Below are 18,867 nucleotides of genomic sequence, written 5' to 3' on the forward strand. Positions count from 1 at the left end.
CTACAAAATCATGCTTCTCTGAGGTTAAATAGCCTCATGGTATTTTTGCTTTCCTATACAAGGGAATATAGCCAGTCTTTTATAATCAGACTCAAACATGAAAATATAAACAGATCCCAAATGTATAATAAGGAGATAGCAGTGAATTATGAACAAGCGTGGTTATAGACAACCAAGTTTTACAATCACAATGGTCATTTTACCCAGGTTACTTAATTGTATGTGTACAGATACAATTGTAACTCTAAAGAATCAAAAAGCACTTCCTGAGCAGTTTGATACAGTAGTTAAATTTACCTGAGTGTAACATCTGCCTCAGCACTTTCCCCACCTTCGTTAACAAAAAATACCCTCAATTCCTGGCAAAGACAGGTGCACATAGAGAAGTGAGAACAGACCAGATTTCAGAAAAGCTATAGTCAAAAAACCAAAAAACAACCAACCAACCAACCAACCAACCAACCAACCAAAAAACACTACCAAAGAAAACCCCCAGTAAACCTGTTAATGAAGGTGGGCCCACCAGGACTGAGCCTTGCTTGTCTATTTGTGCCTTTGAGCAACCTGTGGTAACAACACTGAGCAGCTCCCTTCCCATGACAGCCAAAATGTTACAGATATGAAGAAAGTTAAGCTCTTATTTAAGTGAAATATGGATATAAATTGTAACACACTTTCATAAACCAGAGAAGTATAATTCATCATGAACATTAGGGAATCAGAAAAGCTCAACTGTCTTTTTCCTAGAAAAATCCAAGGAAACCAGATTTTTGCAGAGAAGTAGATCCAAATTATATTGGTGTGCCAAGATATTTTTCAGAAGTACAACTGACAATTAGGTATTTAGAAATACCTTGATAAAGAAAAATTTCCTGCTTAGAAATAAGAGACAATAAATACTTGTGTCTACAAAAATAGCAAATTTCTTCTGAAATTATTTTTTACTGTTTTGTTATTGTGGTTCTTTTTGCAGGTGTTGCTGCTTTGGATTCCAGTGTTTCTGGGAAAATTGGTTTGCGAGCAGTCATATATTATTTCTGCACTACGGTCATTGCTGTAATACTAGGTACTCTGTGATACTGTAACTTTTTTAAGTCCTCAGTTCTTCATAATTACACGTATACAGCACTGTGACATTACTGATTTCTGAAGGCAGGATGGGGAGGAGACATAGAAATTGTACCAAACAACTTGACGTACTTGTAGCCAGGCAGAGGGAGAAGTCAGTCGCGGTGTTCACCGCTGGGATGTATTTGTATCCAGTATGAAGCCACGGGCAGCCTTGTCATAAATTTCATGTCAGGGAAGGTTGGGAGCTGTGTGCTTAGGTGAACAGTGACCAGCAGTGGGAAAGCTGTACGAACACCAAAGGCCAGCCTAAACTACAAAGTGAATTTCCTCAATAGCAAAATGATAGATTCATTTCATTGGTTCATTTACTTCCTAAAAGGCTTTTGTCCCCTTTGTCACTGCCAGGCTCACTCCTACTTCTCTAAAGACCACAACTCCTCTTGCAGGAATTTAATTTCCTGTAAGCAACCTTGAAATCTTCCATATTTACTTAAACAAACATCTTCAGCCTGTCTTCTTAAATAAGAAAATTAAACTTTCCTATGTCAGATGTCATGTAGTTTGTGGCTTATCTTTGTATTTTGTTGAGCCTGAGTGAATACTGTGCCTAGGTATCACCCATTAAAAAAAAAATTATTTATCTGCAGGACAGAATGTATATTGTATGCAGCCTACTTCTAAAGTAAAGCAATATTTAACAATAGAAAAAGAATCACATACAGACATATAAGACCAGAGTAATTTCTACAGGTTGTATCGCTGATAATAATATATCAGTGCAGTTACACTGTTTAGCCTGTCTCAGCCATCTGGGAATTTTCTATGAATGCAGAGTGAGCAAATAAAGACTAACATTCATATGTATCTAACTTTGAAATTGTCCTTGCCCTGAAAAAGGGCTTAAACCAGGTAATCTTTATAGGTCTCTGCTATTCTAAGTTATTCTAAGATACTATGATTGTGCAGATTTAGACAAATTCAGTTCTGCTTTTACTCACAGCTGTCATTAGAAAGCCTTGTTCCTGGCTGCTTGAGGGGTCAGCCAAATGCCCCTTTCTCCATACACTGACATTTAGTACTTTCATTTGCTTTAGATTTGTTTGGATTTGGGGAGAACATGAAATTTAAAATATCTGCATTTGGAAAGGCTTAATATATTTTATAATGCTAAAAATGCCTGAAATGTAGCTGCTAACATAAATGGAAACTTGATTTTAGTATTCACAAGGTCAAAACTAGCATTTCTTGCCCATAGTTTTTTATTTCAGTCTGTTTCTGAAGCCCTTCTCTTAAGTAATTTTATTGCTAACTAACTTTACCAAAGCATCCTGTTGCACTTCGAGGTCACAGGACAAAGCACTTGTATTCACAACTGAAGGCTAGCTAGTAACAAGAAGAGCAGCAGAAGGGAAGCAGTAAACTGCAAAGCAAAACTCAAAATATCACCATGCAAAAGTTGCAGAACACTTCAGCTGAATCCCAGCTGAAGTAATTTACCCTCTTGGTGAGCAGTAGTGATTTAGTACCGCACATGCAACCACAAAGCTAGAATGCCCAAGTCCTGTGGCGGGGCAGCGAGTAGCTCCTGTGTTGGGGAAACCCACGCATTCAAGGATAACACCTGTAGACTTCTCTTTGCTGAGCAGCCCTGCATGAGCACCCAGAGAAAGTGTCTAGTGAGTTTAGCTTGCAAAGAATTTAGCTACACGAGATGCACTGAGGCGGGATACAGCAATGCCTTTGCTTGCTGTGAGCTCTTCTGGTTTTCCTTCTGCAGGGATTGTCTTAGTTGTGACCATTAAACCTGGAGTGCCTCAAACAGCAAACGAGATTGACAGAGTGGGTAGTACACCAGAAGTCAACACTGTTGATGCCATGCTGGATCTGATTAGGTGAGGTTTTCTTTTTTAGCTTCCATATCCTTATTGCAAAGTATGAACAAATACAAATAAAATTGTGATGTGTATGTAATACAATAAAAATGCTTTCTAATGTTTCGATAAATGAGAGAATAACTTGTATTCCAATAGGTCAGGCATTTTATAGTATATTCAAAGCAGATTGTTAAAAATATGTCCCTTTACACCTTAGACTTTGGTTAATAAACAAATGACACTAAGAATTCCCTCCTTCACAGGAGGGATTTGATTGACAAGATTTACCTGTTATGAGGACAGTACCCAGAGAGGGTTGAATGATTGTCAGGTTACTGACTGGCAGTTTCTCTGTCATCTGTCACAGACATCGCCTGAAACTGCAGTTGTTTCCTGTCCTCAAGACAGGGTGCAGAGTAACAGATGCAGTATGCAAGGGCTTCTTATGGTTCACAATCCACAAATTCGCTGCATCACTGGTACCTAAGGCAACCTTATAATGTGACTTTCCCCATCAGCATCCTGGAAAATTATAGATACTTCAAGTGCTTAGAAGAAGGCAATCCCTAGAAAAGTCTACAGAAGACTTGAGCAGGTTTTCAGAGCTGACATGTTTAAGGAATTAGAAAAAAATGACAAAAATGGGCTGCATTTCCAACAGTGGCTAAGTAGTTCCCTCAGAAATATTTCTAGATTTTTTTTTTCCTCCAGCTGCAATTATTTTCTCTTCTGTGTATTCCCGACCATTATTTTATTTTTCTAGATTTTTTACTTATTCTATCATGTAAGAAGCAACAGCCACATACCTAAAATTGGCTTTACCAGAACTTTTTAATGTCAGGAAATGTGATTGTTATTTGCAGATGCAACTCCAAATACACAGTTCCTTGAGACCTGTAAAAAATTCACATGCATATATACGTATATGTACATATCTGCCTTGAAAAAGCCATTGTCCTATTTAATAGCTCTTTGAAGAAATTATGCTTTAAAAACTTGCAAAACAAAGGCAGGATTTTGTGAAAGATTTGGATGGTAGATAAAGAGTTCTGCTTCAACATATAAGCTCCTTTTTCCCATGCTGAACTGAGTATTTAATAAATAACTAATGAATATTTTTTCTGCAATCATTTGAATGTTAAATCAGCAGTTGGAAAAGAGGTGTACAACTGTATTACACTGCTTCTGAAGTAATTTTCTAATTTTTCAGTGTGCAGAAATTGTTCTTTACTTTGGAATAACACACGAGAATCTTCCATCGGCCAGGATTAATCTCTGAATTCAAAACTACAATGGAGCACACCAAGTATCTCATTCTTCGAGCACAGTGTTTATCAGAGGGGTCTGCAATTTGTTTTGCCTGTATTTGAAAAGTACTTTTAAAATGGTGTGGCCTGTATTCCTTATGAACACGATGGTGATGATGCAGCATGGAAAAAAAACAAACCACTGAGTTTAGTAGCTTGCAAACAAATATCAAATACTGAAAAACAATCCCAAAAGTTCAACAGTAGGAAAACAGTCAGCTGATCCTTGGGAATCCTGAACCCTTAATTTCTGTGGACTTTATATCTGATGGTGCTAAATACACTGCTTTCTGGATAAAGGAACACAACCCAATCTGTTTTTCAAGCAGCAGATTCTATCTTTTTGTTTGTGTAAACAACTTGTTCTCAGTATGCTATAATGCTGAAATGCCTGTACTTTTTTAACAGGAATATGTTCCCAGAAAACCTTGTCCAGGCCTGTTTTCAACAGGTAAGTTCAAACATTTTATTCTTCTTTTATGTGCCCCAAAACTATGTCAGGTAAGAAGTATTTCTAAGAAATCCAGGATTACCTTAATCTCCCATAAAAAGACTTTTTTTAAAGGCATCTTTGTTTCATTTCCATTATGGTAAATACTATTATCAGCTATTAAGTCCTGTATCATCCCTTGCAAAAATGCAGTGTTTAGGAGCTGGGTGCAGAAACCAAGCTGTGTATAATGCAAAATTTTTCCTTTTGGCACAGGCAGAGTTACAAGAACCATGTCATGAGGATCTACTTCCTTGTGCTTAAAACCCATCAATGTCTGATGAAATCTGTGTAACTTAGCCCTCACCCCGACGTGTCTCACATCTAGTGTCCATAGCCAGACCTGATGATTAAGGGAGAGTCTGCCAACTGGTAGAGTCTATTTGAGACCTTTCAGAAAAAGTGAGATTTGCAAGATGAAAGAGAAAACCACTGCCTATCAGATTTAATTCAGATTCAGTCATCTTGATCTGTAAATATATCAACTGTTTTTTGTGGTGCTTTCTGCCTCCCTTTTTTGTCTTGCCCAGAAGCTTGCCTACCCATTTATCTGAGTTTTGTAGGTAAGGTAGCTAACCTTTCCCAGGAAATGATGTCAACTGTCCTTCTGTGCACAGCACTGAATGTATTTCCAGTTCATAAAATTTCCACATGTAGTTACTTTCACAGGTTAATTACTGTCATCTGACACCAAGGGGACAGACGGGTTCTTTTAGGAATCTTGGCAGAATGATGACAACACTAAATCATAGTTACAATGAAAGTTTTATTTTCTTAACGCCATATTATGATTAGTATAGCACAGAATTTATAATCAGAGTAGCACAGGATTTCTGTTAGCAGAATCACTGCAGTACAATTTTATAATAGCAGCACTTTGTTCATGATTTCTATTCACCTAGGCCCTCTGCAGATTGGGTCAGATTTTAACACATGGCTTGCTCTATCAACATAACAATCATAATCTAGATTTGAGAAACATATAAAAGTGTATGAATCACTCCCTCAGTCCTCAGAGAAAACACACAGCCATGGAAGCGTCCCTGGCCACCAAGGGGTCCTGGCCATACTGTCCAGCAGCAGATTCCATCCATGTTTCCCCTCAGGACTTGTAACTGCTTGGTTTTACAGACAGTGCTCTGGGTGCCATCACACTTCCCTCTTCTGTGGTGGGGTCACCAACACCACAGGGTCAGCTGGGTGCCCGGGACCTTCCAGGCTGGTAAGGAAGGGGGTTATTGGCCTGATGCCCAGGAACCTTGAGGCCAGCAGGAAGGAGAGGAAGAAATCAGTCTGTTTTGTGTATGTGGTGCACAGGATCTTCAAGGCTTGAAAATGAGGAGAGAGGGAACAAATATGTACATGACCAGCTCAGCCACAGAGAATGGCTGCTGCCTTATAAAATGGCATTACTTGAGCTAATCATATTACCAGGGGCCTGGTTGTGTCAGGTGCATCTGTTCTACAGACCTTTCCTGCAGTGGCTATCACCAATTCTCTCCAGACTGTCCCAGCAAAAAAATCCCCTTGCCATTGTCAGGAGCTGTGTGTCATTCCCACAAGAATGCACCAGGTCCACAGGGCACCTGAGAGCCTGGGGAGCAGAATTCATGGCATATTATCTGTGAATCACTTGTTTGATCTACAGCAGCTGAAGTATGGAACTGCAATGACTCACATGAATTGGGAAATAATGTATTTGCTTGTCTGTGCTACCTTCAGGTCAGATTGGTTCATTTTTTCTGTTACTTTTACAGAGCAAAGGCTATGTCTTTGTCCATTCTTCAGTTTCCTCATGTTTCTAAATAAGCTCTTCTGTTTTTTTAAAAACTTCTTCAGTATAAAACCAAACGTGAAAAAGTCAAAGCTACAACTGACATGGATAAAAACAGCTCCACATTTACAGAAGAAACTGTTACAACTGCCACGACAGCAGAGGCTTCAGAGGTGTGACCTTTATTGTTATATTCCTTAATAACATATTAAGTGGGGAGAGACAACACAGAATAAATTTGGTTTTGTTGATGTTCTTAGTGATTGAGAAAGGGAAGGAAATGGTACATAGGGCACAAAACTTAATAAGTAAATGCTAGAGGTGATTATGAAGATCTTCAGGTAGGTTTAAGAACACCAGACGACTCCACTGGTAATTAAATAGTCCAAAAATAATAGGTTATTTGAGAAAGTAATCCACTGATATACTCCATTAAATGCATATGTTAATGAATTGTCCTTTTATTGAGAAATTAAAGGAAGCAGTCACTGTGGAAAGACTAGACATGTATCAGCATGGATGTCTGAGCAGCAATGAGATAACTGTAAGCACTGCAGAAAGGAAGGAATAGAAAATCATAGTAATTATTCTGAATGGAGAACAAAACAACGGAAGGTGTTTGTTACTCTGAAAAAAAAATGTAAAGCGACAAAACTGAAGATGTTTAACAAGCCTCTGAATAGAGGTGTGAAAAGCTTATGGGTGGTCATAGTTTATAAAGCCTAGACTTAAACTGGAGGAGGAGAAAGGAATTTAACAGAATACAAACACAGAACTGTGAACAATACCAAATAAATATGCATTTTATTATACTCCTTCCAAATTTCATGTCATACTAATGAAAGCATGGGAACATGAGCTATATGAAAAAACATGAATTAAATCCTGAAGCAGTATATAATGATGAATTACATGCCTTCTTTCACATATTCATACTGCACAAACTCAGAGGAATGTCACACATATACCTATTTATCCTATTTAGTATTATTTTTATATTGTGTATGTACGATTCTGCTATAAATTCTGCAATTTTACTGATTTCAGTTGAACAGCTTGGGGCAAAATTGGATGCCATTGTCTCAGTTCTTACACAAATGTCTGTTTATCTTAAATCCAGATGTAAACCCTCAGGTTGCTCAGAAATAACCACAAAGATTCTACGTTAGCTGTATTTTGTTCCCCACGGTAGGGAGTAAGTCTTGAGTATATTGGAGGCATGACTGTGGATACTGAGACCTTGCCAGACTTCATGTCAGAAGTCTACAGAAAGGGCAATATAAATTGAGGAGTGCTTTATCTCCTGCTAGGGTTTGGTCAGATTCTTGCATAGGTTTAAAATACAAAGCTTTCAAAGACTATTTAGTTCTGCCTTCATTCCTGAATTTGCCCACTTCATACTGCCATGAAGGGAGCACAGTGACTGGTGAGGAGCTCTGTGTCTTTTCAAAGAAATATTTAAGTGTGTTTTCATTTTAGAACTCTTTAAAGTAAGTTCAGTGTTTTCAAACAGTAACTTTCTTCTCTTGAATCTAATCTGTAGAACAAAACCCAAGAATACAAAATCGTGGGCGTGTATTCTGATGGCATCAATGTGCTGGGGTTGATCGTCTTTTGTCTTGTTTTTGGAGTGGTTATTGGGAAAATGGGAGAGAAAGGACAAGTCCTTGTGGATTTTTTCAATGCACTGAACGAAGCTACAATGAGAATAGTTCAGATAATTATGTGGTAAGTCCACGGACATGCTGGCATTTTCTTACTTCTTTCAGTCGGTTTTGTCACTGAAGGGTAGGAGCAGACTCATATTTCCTGTTTGCTTTTATATGGTGCTTTACAGCACATAACTTCAAAAGAAAGGCTGGTAAAAAGTTTCCCTTCTACAGAATTTGATCCTTTTGAGGTAACTGGAGAGAAGGCTTCCACTTACTGTATATTAAAGGAACAATCCTCTCAGCACACAAGAAACCTGAGATTTTCAGACATTCTTGCTAAAGGTTTATGTCAAACCAGTACAACTGCACTACTGATCTGAGGGCTGTAGGAGCATTACCACCCATATGCCATTCTCAGTCCTGAATACTTTTCCCTGACAGCAATTAGGTTCACAGGATAGCTGTCCTTGGAGCTAAGTTCCTTTAGAAATATAAACTAATATACAAGCCAAAGGACAGAGCAAAATCCAAAATGGTACGCAAAATACAAAATGGTACGCAAGATACAACTTGGCATCATTTACCTTTAGCTAATAGGTTTTGTGGATAACATTCTTACAATATTCTCTCATTCTCAGGTAGGAAAAACAATTTTAAAATGTCACAACTCATCTGATAGTGTTTGGTTGGACTTCACAGCTATTCACAGAGTTTTTGTCCATGTAGACCACAATTACAGGGTCAGGATTATAAGTACACACAGTACATTCCCAGTTTGATCCTACGAGTTCAGTGCCTTCTGCCATTTACTACAATAATCTGCTCGTATCTGCATGTTACACACAAACAATAGCTTATAAGATCTGGCCCTTCCATGGATTTTTCTTCCTCTCCAGCACACTGAGATACCTGTAAAACACTAAACATACCCAGGGTTTAGTTACACATTTCTTTCTGCCTTTAAAGAAAGGTAAATTAGTTTCTTCAACTTGTCCTGTGCTAGGCAGCTGGTTCTGTTCTCAGCTGCATTACAGCTCCATGAAATATGTGCCTCACTCTGCAGCAGATTACCACTAACAAGACTCCAGAGTTAACACATGCCATCAACACAGGATCCTACCCATAAGCTGACTGTCCATTGTCTTGCATGTGTCTGAAGCCGTGGCTACAGGCTCTCTATGTTTCTACAGATCTGGGAGCTGTTGTCTTGAATAAGGTAGAGCTTGATGCTGGCAGTGTGAGGAATTATTTCTGCTTTTACCAGATTCAGGGCTCAGAAGGAACTGAGTCCCTGCTTTGCACAAGGACAAGGTACAGTTTTATTTGTGAGATAGCACACACACATGTTATAATTGTATAATATACATTCTTGAATAGTTACATTTTATATATTCACAAAATACTTTATGCTACTCAAAGCTCTGAAGTGGCAACTGGTCCCTGTAACGGCCTGTTCTCTAGTGCCAAAAGGAATGTAGTGGAGCTAGCTCTAGCATAAGTCCTGATTTTTAGCTTGAATTTTCTGTAGGCAGTAGCCCATGCAGCTATTCATGTCTATAAAGCAGAGCCTTGTGTAAGCTTACTGGGGGATAGGGACCCCTCCAGCAAGCAACACATTGATGACTCTACTATCCCAACATACTGAACTTGCTCTTATTCTATGTGGGTGACCCGCATATAGTCCCCAGTGCTGCAAGGCAGCTGCTGTGAGCACAGGAGACCTTTCCCATTTGTGTGTGATTGCACCATGCACAGATACTGGTCTCAGCCCTGCAGACTTTGACCTCCAAGCTTATGGCCATGAATAAGCATCTGCTGCAGTAGGGTGAAGCCCACTCCCCAACTTCCATGTATCCTTTGACACCAGGTCATACAGTACTTGTTAGTTTATGTATAGGTTACATCTGCTCTGATTTTCTAATCTTTTTCATCACCTCTATTGTAATCCTTCTGCACATTAATAAAGTCAGTTATAAAATAACTAATTGTACTATAATAATTATTATAACTAACTATAACTGTATAACTAACTCAGATATAATATTTTAAAACTTCAGTTGTGTAATAAAATATAAAATTAATCTTCCATCTGTTGTAAAGTTGTATTGTGCAAGAAATTATTCCACGGTGAGCACACTATTTCTGAGAATGCATTTTTTAATTGCTTTATTTTTGCTTTCCAGGTATATGCCAATTGGTATTGTGTTTTTAATTGCTGGGAAGATAATAGAAGTTGAGGACTGGGAAATCTTCCGTAAACTGGGTCTTTATATGGCTACAGTACTAAGTGGGTATGTAATTTCTTACAGATTAAGTTAAATGTGTTCAGTTTTTAGAGCTTACTTGATTATAACTCAGTTATCCAAAACACTCAGCCTCTTCTAGGTCAGAGATAAAGATTCTGAGAATAAAAGTGACAATTAAAAGTGAGGGTGTGTGAGGATGTTGGATGCACTGAATGCACATTTTGCTGCTTACATGTTTTGTTCTAAAAAGTCACTGCCTTGCATTCTAGAAAACAAAGAGCAAAGGCTGTTCTTGTATTCATTGCTTCATCTTCTCAGCTTGGTTCTAAAACAGAATTCATCATTGTATTTTTAAGAGTAGTAATGTTTCTGTTAGATACTAGAAGTTGGAAAAGTGTGAGGTTGTGAATTATGGTTTATTGGGAGTTGCCAGCCTATTGAAAATACGCAGATATCTGAATTAGGTTGGAGCCTCTGTGTGCCCAAGGTGTACCAGCACAGGCCCAGCTCCACTGCCCAGTGCAAACGCATCGTCAGTGCAGTGCCCGATAGGTGAGACCAAAGAGGGAACTAATCCTCTCCCACCTCCTGACACTGAGAGGAGCCCTGGAGGTTGCTCTGTTAGTTACTTACTCTGTCACAGCAAAGGTAGCTGATGAAGCTGCAAAAGTTGCTCTCTCAGTAACTTAGCCAAGCATCAGGACATTTTTTTGCCTCTTTTTTTTGTAGACTGTTGGCTGTGTAGAACAGTCTGGGGTGGAGTAGGTTACAGCTGCACAATGATGCCTGTTACCACTCGCAGCAGTTAGGTTGCTCCTTTTAAGGGTCCCGCATTAACTACCTGAAGTGATGTAGGTTATGGTACTAGATCATTATGTATCTCTGAAGACTATCTACAAACAACCCTTTTGATAGATAAATGGGTATCGCAGTCCAAATAAGTTATATGCAGTTAAATTTCTATTTCCAGTTCAGTGAAGCGTAACTCCTAGGCGCTCTTGGTTCATGGCCTTAGCACCCATTCCTGTAATTCCTTCAGTATACTACGGATTCATTCACGTTTTGTCTAGAGACTAGATTCAAAGTTGTTAAAGAGCTTCTTTCCCCCCACTTCATGCACATGCATTCTATTCTTCTAATGTCATCCACACACTTTCTGACAAGCAAGCAGAGAGAAAGATAATATATTAGACTTAAATACAAACTTCTCCACAAGTAGTCAAGAAAGATTTTTTTTTTACATTAATCTTTGCTAGATAATAATATTTATTTCAAAATTGTTGTTTTATTTTACGCATAACCCAGTATGTTTGGACTATCTGTTAAAAAGTAGTTTGAGATATAATGACTTTCTAAGTAAAAATTACAGCTCCAGAAATAGTACTGAATCGTTGCTTTCTCAAAATGTTACAGAGAAGAGTGCAAGCTATGTTTATCTAATGCATAATGCAAGTTTTTGTGAGCTGCCATTTAGACCTGGAAATTAAATCAAGGTTTTAAAGGATGCAAAAGGTGATTTTTACCAAGAGACTATGAATCAGGACACAAATGTTTTCTATGTAAATTATAAATGAGACCATGACCACAAGTTAGACAGACATCATTTATAGAATGACACTGTCACTGCTGCAGATTTTCTATGTTATGCACTCCAGTTAACTCAGAGGAGGAATATGTTGGTTGGATTATTACTGCCCTTTGACTTCAGTTTTAGATCAGATAAGGAAGCTTTACAGTTTTAGATCTAATAAACAACTTTTATGGCTGTTTAGCTATTAATGGTTATGATTTGTACTCGGACAGGGCGTCTTCCTTAAGATGTGTGTGGAGACACACTGCCTTCTCCAGAATGCTTCAATTGCAAAGAAAACTACCACCATATATAGTCTTCCATTTAGCTGATAACCATGGGTCTGACAGGCACAACAATTTTAAGTAGGTTATTAGCTGCCATCAAAAATACTGTATATAGTAAGGGTGTCCACCTTTACATCCTTGGATAGAAAAAGTATCTGTTCTACTGAAATCCTTTTCACATGCCACAGTTTTCCCTGAGGGGTGCTAGGGTAGATATCTGCATCATTTCTGTCTCTTATGGGATGGCCTACAGTGGGCGATGCTCAAGGTGTTGTGGAGAAGGGCTAACAGCATCAAAACCAACCCATCAGGGAGAGCATGTTATGATTAGATTATGGGAGCAAAGATAACAATGTACACACAAGGCTACAGGCTTTAGGGAAAAGCTGCTTGTTTTCCAGCCTCCAAGAATACCCTTTGTCCCACCTCTCAGCAAAGAGGGAAAGCTGTGCTTTTTCTTTGGTTTGGTTTCTTAAACACTGCTGTTCCCACCGTCTTTTTGGCTTTCATCTTTATTTGCTTGACCTTGTCTGTTTGCAACGTGTTCTGTTCATCAGCATCTTCTGTAGCTGTCTGTCATCCTCCATTTAATATTGATGCTGAGAATTACAGGTTATCTTAAACATATTTATTGTATGCCCTATCAAGAAAAATGTGCAAGAGCATAAGGTCTGGTGGGTCTTATCCTCCTCTTCCTTTCCTTTAACTTCCCTCTCCAGCTCATCTTCTATCTCACCTTCTTGCCAGCTCCCTTACTCAGGACCTTTCGCATCATTAGCCCTACCAGGTAATACCAGCCCTACCCACCACTATCTGCAGCACACCGCAGTCTTTATGTCCCACTTGGGTCACCATGAAGAAACACTTCTCTCAGTGGCTCTGCTGCAGCTGGCCACTAAGTACCTTCTGCTTCTCACTTTTAATGGTTGCCATGTTAGCAGTCACAGAGGGGGAAGATCAAAGTAGAAGGTATAATACAAGTGCCAGAGCACTCGGCCTAAGATGGGGGGAAAAAAACAGAAGGAAGCTGCAGGGAGCAGACTCTGTCTTGCCTGTGCCTTTGTCCCTTCTGAAAGCAGCAAGGCGGCTGCATCACTGGACACCATAAGGATTGCGAGTTTGGGATTCTGAGGGACAAGTTTCTGTGTGAAATTGGACGATTCGATGATTCTATGATATTAGAATTTCTCTTTTCAGTTGCTGATTATGCTTTTCAGTATAAAAAATTTGTTGCTTTTTGTTAGTTGTATTTTGTGCATGAAAATAAATATTACTTTGAGTTTGTTTTATGAAAGTCAGTAGTAGCATGGGGTAGCAGAAAAGCAAATATGCAGAAATACTTTATTTTGCGTAACACAGTGTTCATGCTGCCACTAAAAAAGTGCAGATCTAAATTTTTCAGAATAGGTATTGGGAAGTCAGTATGCTTCTAGATGTAGATGTACATGAAATGTTTACTTTCATCAACATTTTGTTAAGACACCCAGGGACTCCCGTACCACTATAGATTTTTTTCTGTATGTTCTGCAGAATTCATTATGTTCTCAGGCACCATTGCATAAATTATTAGATTTCTTTCCAAAGTTCTTTACAAAATTTTATCAATACATGTTGAATGCTTTTATTTACATTCCACTAAATATACATTTCACCAAATATATCGTTTGTTCACATACAGAATGAAAACCTTAATGCCTTTTGGTTTTAAAACTATATTTTTTCCAAGGAAGCAAATAGTTGGGTTTTCTTGGTGATTTTTTGTGCTGTTGTGAATTCCCATACTATGTCTACTACTCTCTTAACTGCCTATTTTTGGTAGAACAAATGGTACCATGATTTATCGCTATCTTTATCAGCTGTTCTGAAATTATAAAGCACTATTACAACACAGTAAAATTCACAAGAACAGCTTGTTAGGACAGAATAAAAATCTCAGGGTCATACATGACATCAGTCCTGGGCTTTATGTTTCTTGGCTATGATAGTTTCTTTTTCACAACAAGCAGAGGTTGCTGTAATTGCTTGAGACCTTAAAACATAGGAAATATTTCACAGTCCCTTTGCATACACTTAATTTCAAATATACAGATAGCAGGCTGTTTACCTCTAATCTTAAAGCCCACAAAGCTCTGCATTCGTATGCATTCAGGGTTAATGCACAGTGTTCGGAATTAATGCACAAATTGGAATATGAACTTGACCCTGAAACCCACCGAAATCACAGAATCATAGAATTGTTTAGGTTGGAAAAGACCTTTAAGATCAAGTCCAACCATTCACCTAACTGTTGAGTCCACTGCTAAACCACATCCCTAACCATCATATTCTGCACTTTTAAACATGTCCAGGGATGGTGACTTCCCCACCTCCCTGGGCAGCCTGTTCCAATGTTTGATAACCATTTCAATGAAAAACTTTTTCCTAATACCCAATCTAAACTTCCCCTGGTCAACTTGAGGCCATTTTATCCTATCGCTTGTTACCTGGGGGAACAGACCAGCCCCAACCTCACCACAACCTCCTTTCAGGTAGTTGTAAAGAGTGATAAGGTCACCCCTGAGCCTCCTTTTCACCACGCTAAACAACCTGATTTCCCTCAGCTGCTCCTTATAAGACTTGTGCTCCAGAGCCTTCCCCAGCTTCACTGACCTTCTTTGGGCACACTGCAGCACCTCAATGTCTCTCTTGTAGTGAGGGCCCCAAAACTGAACACAGTATCTGACATGTGGCCTCACTGGTGCTGAGTCCAGGGGCACAATCACCTCCCTACTCCTGCTGGTCACACAATTTCTCATACAGGCCAGGATGCTATTGGCCTTCTTGGCCACCTGGGCACACTGCTGGCTCATGGTCAGACAGGTCTCTACCAGCACCCCCAGGTCCTTTTCTGCCAGGCAGCTTTCCAGCCACTCCTCCCCAAGCCTGGAGCATTCTATAGGGTTGTTGTGGCCCAAGTGCAGGAGCTGACACTTGGCCCTGATATCCAGGCAGGTACACCTGAGCAGCTGAAGTCAAGAGGACAATCTGACTTTTCATGTCAACACACTCAATTTTAAAATTGAGTTTCAAAAGGCAGTATTTCAGCATCATATAACATTAAAGATGGTGACACTACTTAGATCTCATTTGTACAGTGTGAAATAACCTCACTGCCTTTTAATTGTAGATATAAGCTTACAGAGTTTTCCACAAAGTAAGTGTAGCTTTTTTTATAGGATCATGTTTGAAGTTTCTGCAGAAAGATTTGGACTTCATTTATCCCTGAGTAGGAATCGTATTTACCTTTAATTCCAAAACATGTTCTATAGTAAAGCCAGATAAACTTAGAAAAATCATATGGTTGTTTTTTTCTGTTTTTTTCTTGCCTGTATTGTAAGGATCTGGCAGGACAGTGTAGCATTTTAGCATTACTTCAAATCACCCTCTGCATACTCATTAAATATTATTTATTACTTTAGTTTTCTCATCTTCATCAGCTTACAATTATTTCCAATATATTACTTAATTCTTGTTCTATTTTGGAAAGAGTTACAATGAATTATCTCTCCCTTTCCCCTTCCAAAAAAAAAATGTAGAACGGCATTGTCTGCAATTTTTTTAAGGTGGTATAATCTCTAAATTTTGAACATAGATGTCACTGAAGTCACTTTTATTGTTTTATAAGTGTACTTGAGGACAGAACGAGATACCTGTTAGAACCAGCTTACTAAAACAAGGCAGTGAGATGGATCCAGTTGTTTAACTAGTCTATTTTATTTTGCAGACTTGCAATCCATTCCACCATAATTCTGCCACTGATCTACTTAATAATAGTAAGGAAAAATCCTTTTCGGTTTGCCATGGGGATGGCTCAGGCACTTCTGACAGCCCTCATGATTTCTTCCAGGTAAACAAAAGAACCATTTATTTTCTGTAATGTTCTTAGTAGTAACTGCATAATTTGTGCTGTCATTGCATTGCTACTTTGCTACATACCCTGATTTCACCCGGGCAATGCTCGTTCCCCCAGAGGTTGGAAGACCACTTCCATCACCAGTTCTGTAGTACCCAAAGGGGCACTGCAGGTTGCGCTCACAATCTACAGATGAGAGCCTGCCACTCCCAGGCAGAGACAGCTCTTTGCCATTCATTGAATCACTATGGTTGGAAAGGACCTCTAGGATCATCAAGTCCAGCCTTCATCCCAGCATCTCCCTAACCACTAGACCATAGCCTCATGTGCTACATCTCATTTTTTGAACACCTCCAGGGTTCACCACCTCCCTGGGCAGCCCATTCCAGTGCCCAACCACTCTTTCAGTGAAGAAATTTTTCCTAATATCAAACTAAAACCTCCCCTAACACAACTCAAGGCCATTTCCTCTTGTCCTGTCATCAGTAATCTGGGAGAAGAGACCAACACCCGCCTCACTACAACTTCCTTTCAGGTAGTTGTAGAGAGGTCTCCTCTCAGTCTCCTCTTCTCCAGACTAAACAACCCCAGTTCCCTCAGCTGGTCCTCACAAGACGTGTTTTCCAGACCTCTCACCAGCCTTGTTGCCCTTCTCTGGACACACTCCAGCACCTCAATGTCCTTTTTCTACTGTGGTGCCCAAAACTGGACACAGTACTCAAGGTGCATCTCACAGAGTGCCACGTCCAGGGGCATGATCACCTCCCTATTCCTGAGAATAACTAAGACTTTGCTATTTTTTTCCCATGATTAGAGGAGATAACAGAAGTTACTTTGCCTTTTCATCGTGCAGCCTCCCTTGCCTGACTTAGGTCTCCATTTGAGCCTTGGAGCAGATCAGGCTCTGAGGAACAGGAAAGATAAGAGAAGGGGTGTGCTGTTCCCTGTGCTTACTTTGTGTGTTATCTGTGTGCCAGCTCAGCGACTTTGCCTGTCACATTCCGCTGTGCAGAGGAAAAAAACTTGATTGACAAACGGATTACCAGGTTTGTTCTTCCCGTTGGAGCAACCATCAACATGGACGGCACGGCTCTTTACGAAGCAGTAGCAGCTGTATTTATTGCACAGCTGAATGACTTAGAGCTGGATATTGGCCAGATAGTTACCATTAGGTAAGACTAAGGCCACCACATGCATTTCGTTGGAGGTGGTTTTTTTAATGAATGGTACATTAACTTCAGCTACCCCATGGGGAAGCTGAAATTGTCATTCACAGCACAAGAAGTAAGAGAAGCATTCCCACTTCTTGGGTCGAGGCCTTGCCCGTGCAACCTGATGAGGAGGTGGGGTGGGCCAGGACATGCAGCTGGTGTACGGCATCATTCTGTAAATGACAATTCTTCTTCCACTGCAAGGATCTGCAAATCCAACCCAGCCTCTATCTCTGATCTGTCCAGTTTGCTTGTTAGTTACGTGATGCCTGTTATTCCAAAGTGTAACAATAACAGTATCTGTACATGACCTGTCTCATGAACTTGTCACCAGACTTTGAGCAGATGCTCTGCGAGGGGAAAACTGGAACATTTGGGCTTCTTTCTTGCAGTGAAATAAGCCTATTTGTACCAGAAAATAGAGCTTCTGTGAGCAGCATGTATTCTGAATGCCTTTCCTGGGCTTTCTTTGGGATTTAGTGTCACAGCTACAGCAGCCAGCATCGGGGCTGCAGGTGTCCCCCAAGCCGGACTTGTCACCATGGTGATTGTACTGAGCGCCGTCGGCCTGCCCGCAGAAGATGTTACTCTCATCATTGCAGTTGACTGGCTTCTGTAAGTTTAAGGCACTTGATATTTAATCATTTTTCCTTTTTTTCCCCCAATATTTACGTAAGTTGTGTGGGAGCATATGAGTCTGAGAAAGAAAACAACAAAATCATTTAGCACTGCTGCAGGAACTGGACAAAGATGCTTCTTATGGCCACGCTTGTTTGATATAGAGTTGAACACAGTAGTGGCTTTAATTCTGAGAAGTGCTACTGCATGGGATGACAGTGAGTAACATCACATCCAGAGGTGCTAACAACCTTAAAATACTGGCCACAGCATTAATCAGTCATAAGCATAAAACTCAGGAAAAAGAAATGTAACAGTACCAAGGAGTACCTCTCCTTGCATGTCAGCTGCCAGCATATTATGCTAAATTCATACACCATTCTTGGAAATCAAATGCAGCCGCAAGCAGAACATCTCAGCTGATTTCCACAAAGCACATAAAATCCATACACTGGTGGAGGAGGCAGAGGAATACAGCATGAACTAAGCAAAGCTGGTTCTGGACAGCATGCGCAGACATGGTGGGCTGTACGTGGGTCTGTGCTGCCAGAATTATCTTGCTAGGGCTGTTCCTCACCAAGAGTTGTTTAAAGACCCAGCCCCTTGATCAACAAGCACACACATGCAAACTCAGAAAGCATTCCTGATGCCTGATCCCAACCATCCCACCTCAGATGCATTAAGAGCTGACTGAGCACCTCTCAGTCCCGTTAAGCAGCTCTTTCTGGCAGAGGAGCATTTTCACCAGAAATCTTTTCTGTTCAGCTTACACCAGAATGTTTCCCTGATACTTTTGCAAAAGCCCAAAGAATCACAAGGTGTATTCTGGAGTTCAGAAGGACATCAGCATTCAGTATTGTCTCATTATTGACTGG

General features: G+C 39.8%; 1 protein-coding gene across 1 annotated transcript in view; it reads left to right on the forward strand.

Moving 5' to 3' along the window:
- Positions 1-973: 973 nt before the first annotated feature.
- Positions 974-18,867, forward strand: part of SLC1A1 (solute carrier family 1 (neuronal/epithelial high affinity glutamate transporter, system Xag), member 1) — a gene marked incomplete at its 5' end in the record, with an annotated part of 20,149 nt that continues 2,255 nt past the window's right edge. The window contains 9 exons of the mRNA XM_008940905.1: positions 974-1,066; positions 2,849-2,963; positions 4,661-4,703; positions 6,582-6,689; positions 8,060-8,244; positions 10,352-10,459; positions 16,035-16,157; positions 17,141-17,335; positions 17,855-17,989. Coding sequence (XP_008939153.1) covers positions 974-1,066; positions 2,849-2,963; positions 4,661-4,703; positions 6,582-6,689; positions 8,060-8,244; positions 10,352-10,459; positions 16,035-16,157; positions 17,141-17,335; positions 17,855-17,989 — 1,105 coding nt within the window. The remainder of the gene's footprint in view (positions 1,067-2,848; positions 2,964-4,660; positions 4,704-6,581; positions 6,690-8,059; positions 8,245-10,351; positions 10,460-16,034; positions 16,158-17,140; positions 17,336-17,854; positions 17,990-18,867) is intronic.

The sequence above is a fragment of the Merops nubicus genome, unplaced genomic scaffold (assembly GCF_000691845.1).
Source record: "Merops nubicus isolate BGI_N331 unplaced genomic scaffold, ASM69184v1 scaffold14915, whole genome shotgun sequence".
NCBI classification, from domain to species: Eukaryota; Metazoa; Chordata; class Aves; order Coraciiformes; family Meropidae; genus Merops; species Merops nubicus.